The sequence below is a fragment of the Ammospiza caudacuta genome, chromosome Z, assembly GCF_027887145.1.
Source record: "Ammospiza caudacuta isolate bAmmCau1 chromosome Z, bAmmCau1.pri, whole genome shotgun sequence".
Taxonomy (NCBI): Eukaryota; Metazoa; Chordata; class Aves; order Passeriformes; family Passerellidae; genus Ammospiza; species Ammospiza caudacuta.
This window is the reverse complement of record NC_080632.1, coordinates 40,580,431-40,598,481: the sequence shown is the minus strand read 5'-3', so window position 1 is coordinate 40,598,481 and position 18,051 is coordinate 40,580,431. Positions and strand designations below refer to the sequence as shown.

The window sequence follows — 18,051 nt, the reverse complement described above, 5'->3', positions numbered from 1 at the left end:
GGGATCTCTTGGAGAATAATACCTGATGTGAGCAGTTGCATCTTCTTGTAAAAGATTCTGAGACTACAGAAGATAATGACTGTAATGACTCAAAAGGGACCCCAGGCAATATACTCATTGTTTAGGTTTGTTGATATTTTATACCAAAACCATTCACATTCCATGCCTGGAATGTACCATTCATAATCTACTTAATGAAATGAATGTCTAATATGAAATGCATGTCTTTTAGATTTTAAATGTGTTGCTTTAACTAGAATTATAGTAGGCTAATTAAATTAGTCATACAGATTGCGGGATTTTTTTCCCTCAAAAACCAAATGAATTTTGGATTTCCAGCTGATAGCCAAAGATAACCGTAATTTTAAAATGCTGTCTCTAAAAGCTTTTATATCTCCTAAGTAAAATCCCTCTACAGGAAAGTGTCTTTGACCTGAAAAGACTTTGGCGAACCTGGTTCCAAGTGAGAACGGAGTTTTAGTGGAACAAAAGATAATGAATCCACACTAGGAAGCCTGAATTGTTTACGTATTAATGTTCAGTTTAAAAGCGTGGTAATCCACCATTTTTGGGCACTGCATGGAAAGGAGTAAGAAAAACCTCAGAAAGGAATTTACATACAGTAGTTAACTCGGACTTTGATATTTTAAAATGTTGCCCTACTTCCATCGTCAGTTAGCCACCTTCTGCTGTTTCCTGCTATGAAGCTGTCTTTCTTTCTGTTCAGACATTTAGTGAACACTAAAATGGTGAAATTGTTTCTTTGTGGTGGAATGTGCTGTGAAACTGCCAGGTTCTTGCTATCAGGGGCAATTGTGGGGAAGACTCAGCAAGAACAATTATGATGTATTCAGGCTCTGCACTTAATGCAAGGGATTCTTATTGATTTACAAATGAAATTTGTACTTTAGCCCTTCCTTTTCAATTGGCACCTTTTACTGCAGTGTTAAACCATGAAAATATCAAAAATAAATCACACAATGGGCAGATAGGACAATTCTGTCGGCACTTTATGGTAGTTATTATTCATTATAGTTTAATGAAGATGAATGATGACATGATTCAGTTTCAGATATCTCTACTACTGGGGAAAGAAAATGCTCTCAAATGTAATTGCTTGATAGTTAATAATTGACTTGGATTTTAAAACCTCATTTAAAGAGGCTTAGTGCAGTTTTATTTTACTATATCATATAATCAAACTCACCTTTTGTTCATTGCACTTTACTGAGGTCAAATTGATAAGGGATTGATGAATTGATGATATTTGGGAATTTCTTTTACCAAGAAAGCCAATAAACATTTTTTGTTGTTCAAACTGAAGGTTGGAACTCATCTAGAAAATCTGATTGTGTTTGTAATAGCCTATTACTGATAAATACAATTTTTGCATTATCTGTTGGAACCAAACTTTGAAATCTGAGCATAAAAGCTCAGATTTAACAGAGATGTTAATGGAGAGAGAAAATAATTGAGACCTCTCTTGAGACAGTTAATATTCTAGTAACTTTAAGTAGCTAATGTCCCTGTCAGCTGGTGCATAAAAGTAATCCACAGAAGTAATGCAGTCAAATGATTCAATGGAATTCAAAGTCTTACTTCCTTCATTCTACATTATTTCTCTGTTAGACTTACAGCTGATTATATAACAATGTTGAGCAGTGGAGTATGATTTAATGCAACAGACTGATTGCTTGTACTGGCTGTCTGAGGCTGACTGGCTTTAGTACTAGAGCTTCAGGCTTGTCTTCCACTTATGTGCTTCAGTATGAGATGCTGGGTCAGTGCTACTGTGGCTGAAGTTCACTTGCCCTATAATGTCATCAAACTTCACAAACAGGACAGTTAAGAAATAACTTTATGGACACAACATAAGAAAAAGGGACATACAGGAGGTATTAAGAGAAGACAGAGTAACAAATACTTACTAGCTGTTGAAAGACAGTTTTGGTGCAAGGAAGTGGAATTAAGCTGTGGAAAACAAAAGAGAAGTGGCAGAATTATGTATTTAAGAAAATGGGAAGAATGTAGGAAGAAGGGAAGGGAAAAGATAAGACTGTTTTGATCGGCTTTTTGACAGCTACTTTTTTTGTTCAATGAGAACATATAGACATAAATAACTCCTTTTACCATACGTTTTCTTTAACTGTTGACCCATTGTCTTCAGTTCTGCTTTTTGATCCTCTTCAGACAAAAATAGCTTTATCAATCTCTTCCTGGCTCTCAGTTAAAAGTTGTTGTAGGTGATTGGGAGATCCTGTATTATCTATAGATAGAACTCAAAGCTGTTGAGAGATTGTTTTGATGAGTCAATACTCTCTAATAGTCCCAAATAATAAGCTGTGAATATTCCTGTAATACTTCACTTTAAAAGTAAAACACCATAAGCCAAATGAAAGTAGGTACTGTGGGTGTCTAAGTATGTCTCTGGAGTACCAGTGTCCCTATTTCACTCCTGCTTGTTGTACGCACATTCATATCCACATTTAATCCACGCTTTAGACACTTGGTCTGTGCATCACTTAGTTTTGCCATTTTTGATTTTCATTCTCTACAAGCACTTACGAGTTCTTCTGAGCTTTCTTCCTCTCTTGTTTGTGAGTTGCTGCTATATCAGTGGTTCAAATGTCCTCCAATTTCTCTTCATCCAGCCCAGATCAATGGCAAGATCTCTGACATTTTCCTTCAATTCTAGAAACTGTCTTTATTCCCTGAAATCCTTTTTTGTTTTTTTTTTTTTTTCTAATATATCTGATATGAAAAAAAGGAGTATAGTTTGTCTAGAAAATAATACATAAGGCAGCAGCGACTCTTCCTTATATTGGAGATGTTGAAAGATCCTTGTACCTTGACCTGTAAGATTTATGCTACATAATTGTTCCTCCATTTTCCTTCCTATGGAGAAGCAAATGTAACCCATGAAGTGTGGGATATGTTCAGGAGGTGAGCACGTGTGCATAGACCTTCTATCCATAGTATCTCTTCAAGCACAATGTTTTCAGTTTGCCTGTGGTTAGACTACCACTAGAGAACCACTTAGCCTTTCTTTGAAGATGCTGGAAATTTGTTGGGTTTAGGTCATTTACATTTAACCCAATTTCCATAGAGGTATGTGCAAGTAGGAATACTGCACATTTCTGAATTGTCTCTTGAAGTTTTTTTGGCTAAAGTCTCCAGCAATTTGTCCTTGATTTACGTTTTTCTGTTACGCCAAAAAAATAAGTCTATTCCATACTTTCTTCTAATGAAGATTTATCAACAACCTAGTAGTTGATAAACAAAAGTTTGTCAGGAACCTGTCCTGTCTTATAAATAATTTTCCCCATCTTGCTTTCATATGAACTGTTTCTGTCTTTCATATATTTTTTCCACATTTTTTATATATGTTATATCGGTATTTATCTCAAAATTATGTTTCAAGTAGAGGGAAACGAAATCACCTTCTGGTTTCAGTTTAGTTCTGCTTGTATATCAAAAACTGCCTTAACATTCCTCCCACCCTGCTACATCATGAAGATTGAAGATGTTCATGTTTCTTTCGTTGTTACAAAACCCAGGCCATGCCGGATTCGTGACATTCCAAGATACGTTTTCCCATTTTTCTGAACTTGTCACAGGCTTCTTATTCATTGTCAAAATGCAATTTGCTTGAATGATTGTGATACATGAACCAAATCCATCCTTTTTTATATTATTATCAGGATCATCCTTGTGTGATTTGTGCATTGTGTTTGCCTTGACAATCACAGAAAAATGAAACATACTCTGTGATTAATTCCAATCCTGTGATATTTTATTTTATACAATTTATTTTACATCCTTTCTTAGCAAATGGGTCTGGTTGGTCTTTTAAAGTTATCTCGTATACTGTCCTTAATAGAACTACATTCTGTTTCTGTTGGTTTTAAAGATTTATTCAGTAGACTAAGTAGCCTGTTTTAAGAAAGCATATGCCAGAATTTATACATGTCTTTGCTAGGTTTTGTGTATACTTTAAATTTAATAGCACTTGTGTTTTATTATGCAGATAACTGCAGCTGAATTTCTGCTAGGTTTTCCCGACACAAAATAAAATGAACCTAATTTCTATAGTTTGTCTATGGCCTTGATCAACTAGTGTTTCTCTTTCTAACCTTCTCTTTTTCTGCTGTTGTCAGTCATGAAATATGTGTAACAGTCTTGCACTGGATCCTAAATAATGTCAGACTTTTAATAGTGGTAAGAAATTGACTGAATTTTATTACTGCATAGATGTTCAGAATTTTGCTATTAAAATTCATTTAAACATTGTTTTTTGTATTAAATTGCTATATGCTTTATACCAAATATACATCTCCAAAGAAATAACATATTAACTATATATGTAGTCTGTATATTTATGTATTTCTGGAAATACATTCATTTCTCAGGAGTAATATGAAATTCTGTGACAAATTTGTACAGAAAATAGAAACACAGGCTTTTCTTGAGAGTATTTACATTTTGACAGTTTTCATAGCTGATGGTAAAAGATTTTATCAACCTTCCTTCAATTTCATGAAAATTCTACATCGGAACTATAGTACAGAATTATTTTAGTTTACAAAATATGAATCTAAATTATTTTAAACTCTTACTGAGTCAGAAGAGCTGGGATTACTATTTCATTAAAGCACCTGCTTGGTACATAAGGCAGCACTCTATGTACTTACTAGCACTGAGCTCCTTGCACAAGCTGAAGTTACTGCCATCATCTGTCCAAGGTAATTATTCTGTATTTTACAAACATGATACTCTTGTAAACACAATGAAAGCTCAAGAGCAAGCAGAATATGTTCCTCAGATTTTTTTTTTTTTTCTCAAAAATGCCAAAGTAGCATTTTTTTTACGCAGGCATTTTTTAGTCAGAATTTTTTGGTGAAGAGGTTACATCTAGACCAGGACTTTTGTGCTGGTGCAGCTGCTGTAAATGAAATTGAAAACATGTCTTTCATGCCCTTGATTACAGTTTTTCTCTGAGTAAATAGAACAAATGAAGTTCCTTTTTTTTTTCTTTTAATTGAGTTACTTTACTTTAGACCATTAAACCAAAGGTAATCTTCTTGCACAGGATCGAGGAGATGAGTTCACTTACACTGGGAGTGGAGGTAGAGATCTTTCTGGCAATAAAAGAATCGGAGAACATTCATTTGATCAGACATTAACACACATGAATAGGTAAGTTTTGAAAATAAAAATTTAAAGGTATTCCAATACAAAGAGTTGGGTTGTAGGGCTTTAATTTAAAACTAACATTTTGCTGTATTTTTTCTCTTCTGTAGACACTGTGTTCATAAACAGCAATGCCTTTTAAGAGGTGTTTTATCAAGCATTATGATTTGTTGCTTTAAAGGAACACTCACCTCAGTGAAATACATTGCTTGCAGCTTGCAGTCATGCCTCTGGTTGAAATTGTTCTATAGTCACACTGAGAGGACTCTGTTTTAATTAAACAAGAAGTTAGTCAAAACTCTTGAGCAGAAGTTTTCTAATTCTGGATGTTTCTTTTTTTAAGTTTTTTCTCTTGTGGGTAAATCAGATATAAATTTAAGGAGAAAGAAAGCAAATTTAAGGAGAAAGAAAGCATGTTCCTTTTCCCATGATAAAAGAAATATTTTCTATTTTGCTAGCTCTTTCTTTCATCATATTTTTCTATGAAAAGCAAGGAATTAGGGTGCAGCTTTATCAAAACAGGTACTTGAAAGAGAACATGTATCCAGAGGAAGAATTAGACATCTGCCTGAAGTGTTTTTCCATCCTCCAAAAGCTGGCCTGAACAAAGAGTACTCCATCCTTTTCTGTTTCTAAGAGCATAATCTGTTACACAACTGACCTCTGAATGCCTGTGAGATGCTGAGAGTCACTGAGAACTTTTGTTTGCCAGGTCCACATTTAGGTATGTTCTGCTGCTCTCAGACAGGCTGGAGAGGGATTTTTTTCAAGCTATCTAGAGGAGAAAGAGGAAAAGCCTGACTTGGCTCCCTTGAGAAAGGGGGGAGGAGGGGACACGTGATGTGAAAATGAACAAGATCAAGGAGGGAAGAAAGATGGAAGTAGGTTTTTAAGCAATAGCTTTACAAGCATATTTAGTGAATAGAACGAAGTTGTTTTGGGACACAGAATTAAAGCTGGACCCTTTAATGTCAGCATCTCTCTCCTCTTATGAAATGAAAATTCGACAGGCAAAACTACTTAGCTGTGAAGGGAGTAACAATGTGCTGCTCTCATTTTCTAAGCTTGATACAAGTTTTCAAGCACTTTGATACAGAAGATTATGATGATTATATATAGTTGAATCTGTATGGGTTTTGCTTGTCCAGATAGTTTTACAAGTTTTGTTTTTATATGGAAAAAATTTTTAATGTTGGCATAGTGTGCCTGTCTCTTACTGTGTACCATGTGGGTTCCATACTTGTACCATGTTTGTTTATAACCCATATTATTTCTTCTGTTTTGAGAACCATTATTTATGTTGTGGCTGATTCTGAAGGGTTTTCAATCCCTTAAAGTCAGGCTGTGGTAATAGAAATACTGTTTCTTACAGCAGCTTGGTCATAATTTCTTGGTCCAGGTTTCTAGAAAAGGGTCTCTATGGGTAAATTAAAGCTTTTAATTAAAGCTAATTAAAGGTCTAATTAGCTACTATGATTCTTAGTTCTTCTCTGAGGTATTTATGTATCATGTGAGAGAGGTGTGGTATTTACAGCTTTTTTGAACAGTTATTATGTACCTTTTGCTCTATATGTTTTTCATCATATTCATTACTTTTGTGTACACAGTTAAAGAGCCTTAAAATCTGTTGATGAGGAATAGCAGCACAGAAAGCTTGCCTTTTATTATAATTTTCATTTCATCAATTCTATTTAGGAAGGGATTAATTTTTAAAAATTAAGAATATTAAGTCTGAAAGGATTGGTTTGTTTTCTAGCAATTTCACATGAGTTTTCATCTGGAACCTAGACAACATATTTAATGTTCCCATTTTTTTTTTCCTTAGCATTCATTTCAGTGTGGATCTCATTTTTTTTCATCAATTCTGCTAAAAAACATACTGAAAGGTCTATGCTGCTTGATAAAGCAAAATTAGACAAGGGAAACACATATGACTTAATTATGTTAACTCTCAAAACTCTGCTGGGTGAAGCAATCTAGCTTATGAAGAATTTAAATGTCTTTCTAGGGCACTGGCCCTTAACTGTGATGCCCCACTGGATGATAAAAATGGAGCAGAGTCAAAGAATTGGAGAGCTGGTAAGCCAGTTAGGGTGGTACGCAGTTCAAAAGGACGGCGGATCAGCAAATATGCCCCAGAGGAAGGCAACAGATATGATGGCATTTACAAGGTATTCTGATCTCTTCAACATAAAATTTCTTGTAATCTGTTTTTAAAAGCCTCATATGTGTTAGTCTGCAAAGTTTTCATTATTACTTGAAAGAAACAGTTCCTTTTTTCTGGAGCTTTTTAGCTTTAGTTTGTTCTGCAAAGTAAACCAAAATGAAATTACTCAAAACAGTGATAAGAGAACAAAACTGTATAGGATACCTAAGACTGAATATGTAAGTTGCCTTGTGTGTGCTTATTGAGTTAAATTCATCCCTGAAATCAGATAATTTCATTATTTCTTCAGTCCTTCCAGCTGTATCCTATCCTTTTGTTTATTTAAAGACTTCTTAGTTTCTGAAACAAAGGAGTGTGCCTATTAAGACTACTGTATTTTTAAGAAATATAAAAATTTCACAGCTGAGGAAAGAACTTTTGTATATAATAATAATAATGTATAAATTAGTCTTGTCATTTCTTCTTGAACAATTAAAGTGTGACAATATGCATGTGTTTGACTTGTGATAAAAATATAATCAGTAATTTTGTACTGTTCTTTAGGTGGTGAAATACTGGCCAGAAATTGGAAAATGTGGATTTTTAGTTTGGCGCTATCTTCTGAGGAGAGATGATGTTGAGCCTGCACCTTGGACTTCAGAAGGAATGGAGCGGTCAAAAAAGCTCGGTCTAAGCGTACAGGTTCGCATCGGGACTTGACAGTTGTTTTTATTCTTAGTTCTAGTAAACAAAAGCCTGAGAAAGAAATCAGTTAAATTAAAGCTCCTTTTTTATCTTGTACTTCACTGTGGCAGCTTTTGATACTAAAAACCAGTACAGATTATAAGGAAATTGACAGAATCCTGTAATAGTGACACAGCAGATGGAACTGCAAATGAAGCTTTCTACCCTAGAAGTAAATTGGTTTGTCTATATGGATTGGAAAATCAGAATTTGTGTCCAGTTTTGTGGTTCTTAGGCTGGAACAAATTTTTCTACAGGTGACTAGTCTGTCTGAGAAACCAAAAAAACCAGTGCATTTTGAAGTATTTTTGTCATGTGAACTGAATAGTTTGTATAAATAGTGCATTTTAAGCACAGATATAGGCTGGTCCATGAAAATTTTGGCATTGCAGAATCCATGAAAAATGGAAAAAAGGAAAGAATTAATATATATTCTTGGCAATGCAATGATACATTGCATTTTACAGCATACCATCATCTCCCCAATTTATATAGTTTCTAAACACACAGGTACAGATATACTGTTTAATACAGCTGAGTATGGATTAGGTTCTTTGACTTGACTGTGCTTTCTTAATGATAGATACTAATTTAAATGTTTTCTCTATCATATAGGATTTTAAAATTATTGTGTGATTATTTTACTATGTAGTCATAGGGATCTAAAGTCTGTTAGAAGTTATTCTTTTTGGTATTTGGTTATTCCTGTATATGTGATTCTTGTTTTAAATCTGTCCTTTTTAATTTTAGTATCCAGAAGGTTATTTGGAAGCTATGGCTAGTAAGGAGAAGAAAGATAAGGTTAAAAAGCAAACGGTGAAACAGGAGCCAAGCAGCCAAAGTAATGGAAACCAGAAAAGGACAATTGATGATGGTATTTCTTTTTTACTTCTTTAGCATTTGTCAGCAAAGTCTCTCACGTTACAATTGCTATGAACTAAGCCATGAAATCTTCGTGGAAGTGTGAAGTAGTTTGTAGTGGTTTTATATTGGAGGCACTCACGGAAGGGACTTTCTGAGAGAAGCTGCTAGCAGTTTCCTCCGTCTCTGATAAAAAAAGACCAATCAGTAATTAGCTTTGAAAATTAACAATGTGTTGAACCACTAAGAAAACTGTACACGCCGCTGTGAAGACAGAGGTTAGAACCAGACGAAAAAGCCCAGGAGGGTCTCTTTCCCTTCCGACAAACAAGTAACACAACCAGTCCGGCCCTGTCTCGGCGGGGCCGGGCCGGGCCGAGCCGGGCAGGGCGGCCCCTGCCGGGGAGCAGCGGAGCGCTTCCCGGGGAGCCCCCGGGCCCCGTCAGCCTCCGGGCACGGGGAGGGGAGGGGAGGCCCCGGGGCCGGGCCGCGGCTGCGGCTGCGGCTGCTGGCTTCTTGCGGCTACTGAAGCCTGCCCCAGCCGCCAGCGCGGGCCCCGAGAGCAGTTCTGGGCCGGGCCGGTCCGGCCCAGATTCCTCCACAACCACCAGGCAGGCGGAGGGCCTGGCTGCTAAAATCCTAGCCGCTCCCCCAGCAAGTACGGCCGCCGAAGAAAGCCTCTACTAGCAACAACTCCAGCACCGCCCAGCAGGAATCACATAACCATCTGCAGGCCCTGGGCAAGATATTAACCGGTTTTACTACACAAATAAAACGTACAAACATCAATTCTCTCTGTAGAGTGAAAGAAAAGGAAAGATTGAAGAGAGAACAACATGAAACACGACAGTCAGTAAAAAGAAGTCAAGTTCCCGATGGGAGGGATTTAAAGAGGTGCCTTAATTCTAGGCTAAAATCCACTTATAAGGCTATGAGGAAGATATAATTGATACATTAGACTCTTTTTTCCCTATAACCCATCACAAAATTTGAGGAGATGAATTGTTCAAATTGTACATACCTAACAAAAGCCTCCATGCTAAAGTAAGCAGATGTTGAAATAGCTGTAGTCCCATGAGAAGTTTAAACTGAAAGAAAGAGAAGAGCGATAAAGACCCTATGCTCCCAGGGAGAGAAGAAGAACACCTCTGTTCCCAGGAATTAAGCTAATTTCAAACATAGATAAAGAAAACCTTTGCTCTTAAACAGCTCATCTTTAAAATAATACCCCATAAATTAACGTTGCCCATAAATGCAGTTTTGGGAAAAGCTGTAAAAATGTGAGGGACTTCATGATTACAGGATTTTCCAGGCAACTGCTATTTGTAAAAATTAAAAGCCAGAAGAGAACAGTTTTCTTATAAAGAAGTCTCCATAAATTAACAAGAAGAGCTCCTCTCCCAAAGTAGACAAAAAAGACTCTTCTAGAATAACTGACTGAATTATTTCTGTAAGTTGTGAGTAAGAAAAAAAAGTTGTAGGGAAAGAAGAAGTGTTCTAAAGGTTTTATTCTAATTCTTCTTATTCTTTTTTTTAGTTACTGTTAATAAACTTTTCTTCATACCCTTTTCAAGTTTTGAGCCTAATTTGCCTTCCTCCTAATCCTGTCTCACAACAAGAAATAAATAAGTATATTCTAGTGAGTGCTTAATTAAGTGGTAGTGTAGGGGTCTTAATCCTTTTTACTGCTCCTACTGTGTTTTTTGCTCTCAAGCTCTGCAAAAAAATGAAAATTCTTCTGTGCAACTCTTTGCTGCAATCCAAAGCAATGATGTATAGTATGAGTTGGAGTAGGAATTTGCTTGCTGCATTTCTTGCAAGTAATCCATATTAAGCCATTTTTCCTTCTAGAAATAGTTTTGTCTTTCCCTTCTATTAGTTCAGACTAACACTGCTTTTACTGGGTCTGATGGTCACCATCTTAAGCAGGTACAGAGGAGCCTACAAATACACCCAAAGCCATGAGGATGGGAGATGGAGGGAAAGGAGAAGCTTTCCAGCTGACCCAAGAGCAGCAATGGCTGATCAGAGAAGACTGCATGAACCAGAAGCTGTGGGATGAAGTACTTGCTTCTCTTAAGGAAGGACCAGTATGTTTGTTGCATGCGTAGTTTTTATTCTTTGCATTTTCTTTATATTGTTAGGAGAAATCTTGAGTCCCTCTTCAAACCTCCTTTGTTTGTTGAACTTTTGCTAAATATAGACTGTCTAGCATCAGTTTTATTTGTAAGACTTCTATTTCAAGAAAATGTCTAGCCTGTGCAATTTGCTCTTGAGAGATGGGCTAATGCCTCAACAATAGAGACCTTTCTTGCTCAAAAACCATCCTGAAGTTAGAAGTGCATTTTTATTTATTTTCATTCTTGAAGCCAGCATGGTTTTTCTCTGATATAATAAATGTATTTTTATGTTGTGCTAATGTCAGAAATCAGACATGAAGAAAGGTAGTTTTAGTCGCTAGGTTTTGTTTAGACAGAAAATAATTTTATGACAGGTTCCCCAGAAACATATGCCCCATCCCTCAAAGTGCTCAAGGCCAGGCTGGATGGGGCCATGAGCAACCTGGTCTAGTGGAATATTCCCTGCCCATGGCATGGGGGTTGAAATAGGTGTAGTTTAAGGTCCTTTCCAACCCAAACCATTCTCTGATTATATGGTTCTGCAATTTGTAGAAGAGCAGGGAAATAAAGCCATTAAAGACCTGCTTCCTGATAACTTCTAGAAAGCTGTGCTCAGAGGTGTGACGGACTTAAAAACTTCTGGAAGTACATCATCTTTATGTAGTAAGTGGCATTTGTGAGAACTGTAATAGAATTTGTCTCTTTTATCCCTGTGCCCTATATTAGAATTTTCTGAAGAAACTGGAACAATCCTTTATGTGTGTGTGCTGCCAGGAGTTGGTTTACCAGCCAGTGACAACAGAGTGCCTCCACAACGTCTGTAAAGTAAGAATGAACTGCCTTGCTCTGGGCTGTTTTCTTGACTCTTAGACACCAGTCACCAAAGCCATATGCATTTTAGAAAGACAATAATAATTGTATAACATTCTGAGCAAAAACAGACCACAAGTTTCCATTCAGTGTTTGCTGTGTAGCAGACATTAATTTTGTGTAATAAGGAGTGGAAGTACATTCCATATAGTTTCTGATAGACATAATGAGTGAGGTTTACCATTGTGGTCACGCCTTTTTGGTCAGTGGAGGTGCGCTACAGTTTGGTTAGGTCCACTGGTTAGATTTTGGCACAATAACAATAATTTAATTATACATAATTTTACAAGAAATAAAACCAGATTTTATAATTTTATAATTCTTTATTAAAAGTTGTGAAAGGGTGGAGGATAAATACCCTAGAAACTTATTTGGGCTTATTCAGAGAAAGTTATGTTATCCTGTTAATCTTGGCATTGCTCATGTTTGCTAGGAGACCATGAATGTCAGTGCATTACTTATGTGTCTTAAAATCTTGATCAGTTGGAGATAAGTCTAAGAAGCGTGGAATCAAATCTGGACTAGAGTTAATTTTGTAGCACTGGTATGTACAGAATCATGCACTGAATTTTGCATATTTGAATGGTGTCGGCCATACCTAGTATTTCTGCCTGAGGCCGTAAAAGGACTCAAACTATTATCGTCCTAGTACAGTATTTGGTAATGCAAGGTTGCTGTTTAAGAAGATACCACTCCAGTAAATATCAGGGTGTTGTGTGTGGCCTGCATACATGTAACAATTATGTCTCTTTGAAAAATATAAGAAATGTGGAGTTAAAATTTAGAATTGTAGAAACTGAAAAACCATGAAAAAAAGAAAGAAGAGAAAGCTGAATGGCAACAAACTCAGAAAGCACAGTGTTTGAAGATAGCAGTACATATTTGTGAATATAGTATAATATCCAGTTAAAGTTGTAAGGAAGTTTGATAGTAAGCTGCTGCTGCTGTTTAGACAGAGATCTGCCCTGCCCTAAAATTTTTTAATCAATCTGCAGTAATGTAGTAAGGATGACAGCACAGATGCTAATGTGTTACAGATTGTATTATTCTACATATATCTGTAAGGCTAAACTGGGTCTATTCTGGTGAGTTAGATGGAGATTGCTACATAAACAGTATATGTGGTATAGTCATTTTCCTCTGGATATGAAGGTCTGGAAAAGTATAGCAATCTGTGAAGCTGTAAGGAAGCTAAGGATTGGCTGTGACTTACAGGAAGGCATTAGTGAAAAAAGAAGGGGAAACCTCACTAGTGATTTAGTTCCTCCCAAGCAGGGAGAAGAGTTTCTTGGCTAGGACATTTTCGTCAGGGGTGGAGTCAGGCACCAGAGAGCTTAGCAAAGACTTTGTTTTTTCTGGTAGTACAGCAGATTGTAAGCAGATCTTATAAGCAGATCTTATAGTGATTCCTTACTTTTTGCTGGTTAAGCTGTCAGTCTTAAGGAAGTTGTTGCAATTTACTTCTCCATCTCTGTGTGTCCTAGAGTTGTTTACAGCGCTCTTTCAGAGCCGAAGTGTTCACCTGCCCTGCCTGCCGCTATGACTTGGGGAAGGGCTACACCATGGCTCCCAACAAGATCCTGCAGGCACTACTGGACCAGTTCTTTCCGGGTTACAGTAAAGGACGATGATGTGCTCAGTCCCTTCTGTACTTCTCCCAGTGACTTTATAGACAGTAAAGGGGCATAAACATGGGAAATTCAGCAGTGGACCAGCCACCTTGATGGGACTCAATATATTGTCACTTTTTGAAGCACCTAACCCTCTTCCCTTCATAGCCATTTCTTGGTGTTGTGAGAACTCTAATTCTCAGCTGTCTTTTAACATCGAGGGTAGTTTTGGCCAGTTAACTAACAGTTTTTAAAGAAGGAAAAAAGAAAAAAAAGAAAAAGAAAAGCCTCAGCTCTTACTGGCCTAGCTGATGCTTAATTTATGATTTGTTTTTTTGTGACTACCTCAGGACAGAGGAAAGTAAATTGTGTCAAACAATGAAACAATGTTGGGGATAAAAAATAGTTAGTGATGTTTTTAGCTACACACTGCCTTCTGAATATTAGTTGTGCCTGGTCCATGTGGTTTGATTTACAAAAAAAAAAGAACCCAATAACGAAACCCAAGAAAAACCAAACCAAAAGAAAAACCCACAAAAAACCAGGAAAAAGAAATAGATTCAGCACTTAAGCCATTTGGATTAAGCAGTAAATTCTGTGGTGTGCATAATCCCTTTTTTGTCTTTTTCTTCTATTATGCTGTATTTTTTTGCAAGAGCGGGCTGATTTTTAGTCTATTTTTGTGAGCTTCATTGTGCTTTTCTTGTATCTTATGCAAGTTGACTACTAATGACTAATGAGAACAATATGAATGCATTGTTGCTGCATTAGTGTAAAGTGATCTGTGTTTTTTGCACTTAAAGAGGGTATTCAAGACACTCTAATTGTGTAAAAAATAGTTCATATAAAAAAGCCACTTCTGTATTAGTTAAACTGTATGCTTTTAGTAGGTCTTGTATCAGTGGCAATACATCTACACAGCATTAAAGGCAGTGCTAGCTTGGAGAAGGTTCAAATCGCTTCATATTGTGATCTGAAATTTTATATACAATATATCCCTCCCCCAAAATATACCTTATTAAATATTTTATGATTCAGAAAATTGCTAATTTTGTTTTTACTATTTTCTACTTAATTAAGTCATGAGATTTTTACAGAATTTATTTTTCAGATTACTAAATGCTTTCCTTAGGTGGCCGTATTTTACAGGTGTGAGGCTTTATTTTCCTTGACTGATTTCTCAATGAAAAAAATTTTAAAAAAGGCTGAACTCCAAACCAAGATCCAGTGGTGACATTGATACCCATGAACTCACTCACAGCTTGTAGCAGTGCTCAGTCCATGTCCCACAGCTGGGAGCTGTGGGATTCCTGCACAGTGGTCGTTCAGGTGCATGACTCAGATTCCCTCTGTAGGCACTGAGGTTGCACTGACAGCCTGTGGCCCACAGTGCTACAGGTAGCTCAGAATTTATGGAGAGAACGATGTAATTTCACTTTCATAACAGCCATTGCATCTCATGAGCAGTAGCTCATAAGACTTGTGGCCTCCAACTTGAGTAGGAGTTAAAATATTTTAATGCTTTGTTTTCCACTGGATAGATTTTACTAATTAATTCACAAGCTAAATTTTGTCAGTGTGAGATCAACAGTGGGAAGTTACCGGCTTTATACAAAAATTTGTAAACCAATTTTTAATGTATTTTTTCAGTGACATAATCAAACGTGAAACTGCTTTTAGCAAACATTAAAGCGGCTTGTCAAGACTGGGGAAGTAGACTGGCAATAAAGAAAGACTGTCTTTCCCTCATATTATAAATTTGCAGTGGCTTTTCATGATATTTTGCATCCTTAGTACTATATCAATAGCTACTGAAAGATAACGTTTCCAATAGTTAATGAATTCTAGAGCAAAAAAAAAATCTGATTTTCTTCACTATGTATTAAGGTGATTTAGCATGAAGGTGCAGCTTTTCACAGACTTTCCTTCAGTGAAAGCCATTCCTGTCTCCTATTATCTGTAGTCTCTTTGTGTAAAGCCCCCCATGAACTCATAAGGTAGGTAATGAAAAAGTTGCAGTCCCAAAACTTTCACTGTAAAAGACACAAAATTTACAGTACATAAAATATTGCTATAATTTGTGTCACTCATTTGTGTCCCTTCAGAGTTCCCAGGCTGAGTGTGCATGTAGTTCTTCTCATCTTCAACAAGTGGTTGAGTAGTGGGTGGTTGTAAGGTGCAGAACTGTATGGTTGTTTTCTGTGGTCCCAGTGTTGCTGAGTGCCTGTTTTCTAATTCACCAAAATTGTGCTTTGAGTGGCTGAATGAGTTAGGTCCTTTCAGGGGTGCTCATGTGCATCAGACAGCTCTGCATAGACCTGGGCAGGTTCCTTTCAAATGTGCTCATAGCACAGAGATCTGACCGTGTAACTAGTGAGAGGATTAGTTTTATGTAAATTTGATCTGGAACATGCTGGAAAAGGCTCCTGTTTAAGGTGTAAGCTTTGGTTACTGAGTGATTTAACGTGGCACTCTCTGTTGAAGGAGGGTTCTGGTCTCCTTAATCTCTTGGAGCTTAAGCTGTGAATCAGTTTTTACACAAGCTGTAAGATAAAGTAGGGCAAACTGAGGGCTCTGTATAAAAAAGCGCCAGAGAGTGACTTGAGAAACTGTGGAAAGAGAACACTTTTTACCCAAGATTCAAGTAATACTAATTCACAGTCTTTTATGCCTTCATGGTCTTTTATACCTTATCCAGAATAAGAGAGAATTAGATGGAGCTACTAAGAAAAAAATTATGTGATGCTGAGCAAGATTAAGTTTGTTACTGCTTGGTAAAATGGATAATTTTGGCTCTCATAAAAAAAAAATATCAGAGATTTATTTAAGTATTAATCTCTGACAGTATTTTCCTTTGTGTAAGTTTATTGCTGCTGCGGAAATTGTCAGAAATCAGAGCTTAAGATTCATAATTTCATACTGTCTCTTGGACAAATGCAGCTGAAAAGTTTAAATCCAAAACATGACAACAATTAAAATTCTGACCAATTTTATTAGACTACTAACACTGATAGGTAAAAAAATCAGTATGAAATATTAACACTAGCAATGCTAGTTAGTGGTAATATGTGAAGTAAATTAAAAAATCTACTTCATCATTTTTTTACAAAATGTAAACAATTAATCCTGCAGTTGATATTTATTAGTATTGCCTTATGCATCTGCATATTTTCTACTTTTTTAACTGTATCTCCCATGCCACCTTGCAAGCTGAGTGTTAATTGTTAAAACTTTAGCATGAAACAGACAAAATTATAAATCAAGGCAACTTCCAACATCAACTGCTGTGGAACAATCACATTTTGTTTACACCTAACATACTGATTGTATTTACATTTTAACTGACCAGTGCTCAATAAACAAACATGGTCACTATTCAAAATATACACAATATAAATATCCCCAGGAAATCAGGAAAGGGCCATTCTGATGGAGTCAAAAATGCAGACAGCTGGAAGCAATCTTAGGAAGATGCTCTCTTCTGTTCAGAAAATGGAGATTCATAGGCTTCCATCGGTGGGCAGGTACAAACCAGATGTTGATCTCCATATATGTCATCAATGCGAGCAATTGTGGGCCAAAACTTGCTTTCAGGCTTCACAAATGGCTAAGAGAGATAAAAGAACCCAACCATCTTAATCTTTCCACCAGATAAAGCTACAAAATTATAACAGACACTATGAGCTTGAAGAATTACAAGTGCTGTGAAAGTGGATTTTTTTGGGTGAAGTCATCCTTCAAGTCTGTTTTCAGAGCCTGAAAGTTAACAAGCATGTGTAACAGAAGTGATGGTTAAAAGAATGCTTAGATTTTAAAAAAGTCCAGTTGTGTCCTCTAACATATGCTTGCAAAGAAGCAGTTTTCACAAGATGAAAGAAAACTTTATTATCCTTTGAACAACTGACTTTCACATATGAATGAAGGAAAAGCAGAGGACACTGCTGTGCTGTGCAGTCTAGTTAGAGTATCATACTTAAAGGAGAGTGGAATGGTGGTGTAGTTGAATTCTTACTCTTTGAAACAGCACATATCACTAAAATACTTGCAATTAAGTTTCCAAGCAGAAAGGTTGGTCACACGTACATTTAGCTGCTATGACTGTGAAAGCAATTAAGAAGTTTGATATCAGACTGCAGCTCCAATCTGACCTTTATTGTAGCAGGTCCACATTGGTGTCGCTTTCCCCATGCTGACCTTGGGGAACCTAGTCACATCTTATGCAAGTTCTTTTGAGCAAAGCTTTGAATGTCAGCATGTGGGACTCTGTTTTGGGAGCCCTTGGTGCAGTTTGTCAGAACTAAACAGGTTGTTTCCGATAGGAATGAATACTCAGTGTTGAAGTGCTAGGATTTAGAAATCCAGGTCTGCACCAATGTGTAGAGACTTTTTTTTTTTTGAGCACTTCTTTCCTTGTCTTTAAAAGCTAAACTAATGAAACTGTGGTAAAGAGAGCTCACACACTTAAAAACTGAGAAACAATATAATGGCTCTGAAGTTTTCATTCTTACCA

The 18,051-nt window shown here is 36.6% G+C and overlaps 2 protein-coding genes across 3 annotated transcripts in view; one reads left to right on the top strand and one right to left on the bottom strand.

Moving 5' to 3' along the window:
• UHRF2 (ubiquitin like with PHD and ring finger domains 2) overlaps positions 1-14,538 on the top strand; it is an 82,144-nt gene extending 67,606 nt beyond the window's left edge. The window contains exons 10-16 of one of the 2 annotated variants that reach the window (XM_058823666.1): positions 5,090-5,196; positions 7,199-7,361; positions 7,901-8,038; positions 8,831-8,954; positions 10,871-11,031; positions 11,788-11,886; positions 13,416-14,538. In XM_058823666.1, the coding sequence (XP_058679649.1) occupies positions 5,090-5,196; positions 7,199-7,361; positions 7,901-8,038; positions 8,831-8,954; positions 10,871-11,031; positions 11,788-11,886; positions 13,416-13,562 (939 nt within the window). In that variant the 3' untranslated portion in view covers positions 13,563-14,538. Of the gene's footprint in view, positions 1-5,089; positions 5,197-7,198; positions 7,362-7,900; positions 8,039-8,830; positions 8,955-10,867; positions 11,032-11,787; positions 11,887-13,415 lie in introns of both variants that reach the window. The other variant, XM_058823665.1, reaches the window with a different exon arrangement.
• A 1,975-nt stretch (positions 14,539-16,513) lies between these two features.
• GLDC (glycine decarboxylase) overlaps positions 16,514-18,051 on the bottom strand; it is a 38,492-nt gene continuing 36,954 nt past the window's right edge. The window contains exon 25 of the mRNA XM_058823913.1: positions 16,514-17,148. Coding sequence (XP_058679896.1) covers positions 17,005-17,148 — 144 coding nt within the window. The 3' untranslated portion in view covers positions 16,514-17,004. The remainder of the gene's footprint in view (positions 17,149-18,051) is intronic.